Source organism: Salvelinus sp. IW2-2015, linkage group LG20, assembly GCF_002910315.2.
Source record: "Salvelinus sp. IW2-2015 linkage group LG20, ASM291031v2, whole genome shotgun sequence".
Lineage (NCBI taxonomy): Eukaryota > Metazoa > Chordata > Actinopteri > Salmoniformes > Salmonidae > Salvelinus > Salvelinus sp. IW2-2015.
The window spans coordinates 62881605-62885284 of NC_036860.1; the positions used below are offsets into that span (position 1 = coordinate 62881605).

Below are 3680 nucleotides of genomic sequence, written 5' to 3' on the forward strand. Positions count from 1 at the left end.
ACTCTCTCCACTAAATAAAGGAAATGGCCACCCTTTCCAACAAAAAGTCTCCAGTTGGTAGATTGTCCTGCCCTGCTAAGAGCTGCCCCGGTCAAACTGTAAACTGCTGTTCTTGTGCACAAGTGCGCACAAATGTCTCAGAGGCCAAAACAATGGCCTCAGCCCCTGCAACGTCTCGGTCTACGAGGCCACCTCACCACTCCATTTGCCCTTCACAGGTACACGATCACCCCCCGCGAGAGTACTGGACTCTCATTCGCACGCCCTTCTCATGCTCCGCGCTAACTATCTTGCGATTTCCACAGCTCTCCTCTATCCTCCTGGCTCTCCACGTCTCTCTCCACCTCACTCCTTTCCTTGCTCTATCCTAACTCTACACATCTCTCCTCCAAACCCTTCTCTACAACCTCCCACAGCGTGCCTTCCTCCAAATCTCGGCTTCGCATCCTTTCTTCGACTACCTGGGCCCATACCTCGTTCTCCACCTACGCAACTACCCTACACTACTCTAGCCATACTCACTTCACCTCCTACTGCTCATCTCCGTGTCTCGAGCCTGACACTCCACCTTCCTCTCACACACTCACACTACGCGCCTCTACTTCCATTCACTCATCTTCACCTCTCTCCTCCTCCTCCACCTCACTCCTCCTCTCTCCACCTCTCTCCACCTCACTCCTCCTCTCTCCACTCTCTCTCACCTCTCTCCTCACTCTCTGCTCCAACCTCACTCCCCTGCTCTCCAACCCTGCTGCCACATACCTACCATGCGCCTTCCTCATCTGCCACCTCCATCTTCACCCGCTCACCGCCCACAACTTCTTCGCACCCTATAGCGTCTACTCCTGGCTCTCCACTCGTCACTCCTCCTCTCTCAGCTTCCGGTCTTGTGTCTCAACCGTCCCCTTCGCCTCCGCTCTATTCCACTATCTGCGCAGCGCCAGGGGCATCGCACTCCTACGCGCTCTCCGCCACCTCTGTGCCACCTCTGTGATGCGTATACTAACCTACGCTTCCTATCTACACAATCTCTCTGCAAGTCTCCCTCTGCCACACGCAACTCCCATATCTATCTCCTGGTCTTTCTGACCTATTCTCCCACCAATCTATTTCTAACAGCTCAAATCTCCACAACCTCCCTTCCTCCCATATCTACTCGTGCCACCAAGTCTCAAGCACACACAAAACCAATCGTAATTAAATGAGCTATTTTTAGTGGTTCAAAACCGTGTGTGTCAACTTGTCAACTCATAGTTTAAACAACTAATGCTCAAAACACACGTAATAAGATTCTTATAATATAGCGAGATCTTCTTACTCTATTGAGTGAGTTGAATGATTGTCAATGGTTATTATGCGTCGCTTAATATGGTGCCGTCGCTGTTAGTACTTCCAACTGAAGGGCGCGAATAAATCAACTGTCCCAACCCCATCTCTAAGCTATTTTTGAAACCACTACCCATACTTTGTGTTCGTACGCAGAGTGGCCACAAAATAGTCATGGTCTTGTGGACAATTTCCACTACTATCTCTGTGTCGCCATCTCATCCAGTGTTAGTGCTAGGGCCCTTTGAGAACCTGATCATCTATCTATGGTGATATATACGTAGGGACCTATAGAAGTACTCACACACGCGTTCATGCCCTCGTATGCGCGAGCACAGAATTGCAGAGAGTAGTCGGAAGATTGGTGTATGCGCTTTTACCAAGCATGGACGTCGTCACAAGAGTGGAGCATCACAATTTCTTCCACAAGTAATCCATGTACCTACTCATACAGATCTTTTTGACCACTGTGAGCTTAGGTCTCGGCATCAGACGACCTTATGAGGCGATGAGTGATAACTATAGAACTCTCACTAGACACGTTATTTTCACTCCTGTTTTTTTCAAGTCTGCACAAGAGAGCGCAGTTACTTACATCATATCGCTCTCCAAAGCACATTACATCTATGAGGTCTCGTCACTAGGACATTTTCTCTATATCACACCACAGCAACCCAGCTGTTATCACAAATTTAATATCTCCAACAAAGTTCTCAAATGTTCGAGCTCGATCACATGACCTCCTTGGCCCCACGGAAAGATGAAATGAAGTAGATGAGGAGTCCTGCTATACCTCGTCTACATGAGGACATGACTATGACTAGACACTCCTCCTCTCTCCACCCCTCTCCTCCTCTCTCCACCTCTCCACCTCTCTTCACCTCTCTCCACCTCACTCCTCTCTCCACCTCTATCCTCCTCTCTCCATCTTTCTCCTCTCTCCACCTCTCTCCATCTCTCTCCACAGCACAAACCAACTATTTAATGCATTTATTGTCAAAACTGTTGTCAACTGTCAACTATAGTTTAAACAATAATGTACAAAACACACGTAATATTCTTTAACGGACTTCTACATTGTATGTGATATGTGATACTGTATATTGGTTGTATTACACCAATAATAACTGCCCCATTATTTGAACCCCTCTTGTGTTGCAGAGTGTGCCAAAGAGCTTGACATTGTCATGGTTCTTGACGGCTCCAACAGTATCTGGCCCTGGACCAGCATCATTGAATTCCTGGTCAAGTTTCTGAAGAATATCGAAATTGGAGCTAAACTGTCACAGGTGATTTCTCCTTTCAGTACACTAGAAAACATGGGTAACACCTTAGATGAAGGTCCACTTTGTCACTGTAGAAGAACCATTTATGGTTCCAAACAGGTAGAACATTTTCATCAAAGAACCCTTTAAGAACCCAGTATCAACTACTCTGGCCCATGAATGAGAGAGTGATAGAAGGCTAGGATAGAGGAATAGAGTAAAGAATAGAGGAATAGAAGGTTGGGATTGAGGGTAGAATAGAGAATAGAGGGATAGAACGTTAGGAAATAGGATAGAATAGAGAATAGAGGAATATAAGGTTGATATAGAGGATAGAATAGAGAATAGAGGAATAGAAGGTTAGGATAGAGGATAGAATAGAGAATAGAGGAATAGAAGGTTAGGATAGAGGATAGAATAGGAGAATAGAGGGATAGAAGTTAGGATAGAGGATAGAATAGAGAATGAGGAATAGAAGGTTAGGATTGAGGATAGAATAAGAGAATAGAGGGATAGACGGTTAGGAATAGAGGATAGAATAGAGAATAGAGGAATAGAAAGGTTAGGATAGAGGATAGAATAGAGAATAGAGGAATAGAAGGTAGGAATAGAGGATAGAATAGAGAATAGAGAATAGAGGAATGAAGATTAGGATAGAGGATAGAAAGAGAATAGAGGAATAGAAGGTTAGGATAGAGGATAGAATAGAGAATAGAGGAATAGAAGGTTAGGATAGAGGATAGAATAGAGAATAGAGGGATAGAAGTTTAGGATAGAGGATAGAATAGAGAAAATAGAGGAATAGAAGGTTAGGATAGATAGAATAGAGAATAGAGGAATAGAAGGTTAGGATAGAGGATAGAATAGAGAGATAGAAGGTTAGGATAGAGAATAGAATAGAGAATAGAGGGATAGAAGGTTGGGATAGAGGATAGAATAGAGAATAGAGGAAGGAAATAGAGAGGATATAAAGAACCACCAGCTCATTAACCTCATAAACTGGGTCGTCACATTCTACTGATAAACTGGGTCGTCACATTCTACTGATAAACTGGGTCGTCACATTCTACTGATAAACTGGGTCGTCAC

At 44.7% G+C, this 3680-nt stretch overlaps 1 protein-coding gene across 1 annotated transcript in view; it reads left to right on the forward strand.

Annotated features, from left to right (window-relative positions):
• LOC111981002 (integrin alpha-1) overlaps positions 1–3680 on the forward strand; it is a 95930-nt gene that overhangs the window by 38274 nt on the left and 53976 nt on the right. Inside the window, 1 exon segment of the mRNA XM_070449762.1 lies at positions 2488–2615. Coding sequence (XP_070305863.1) covers positions 2488–2615 — 128 coding nt within the window.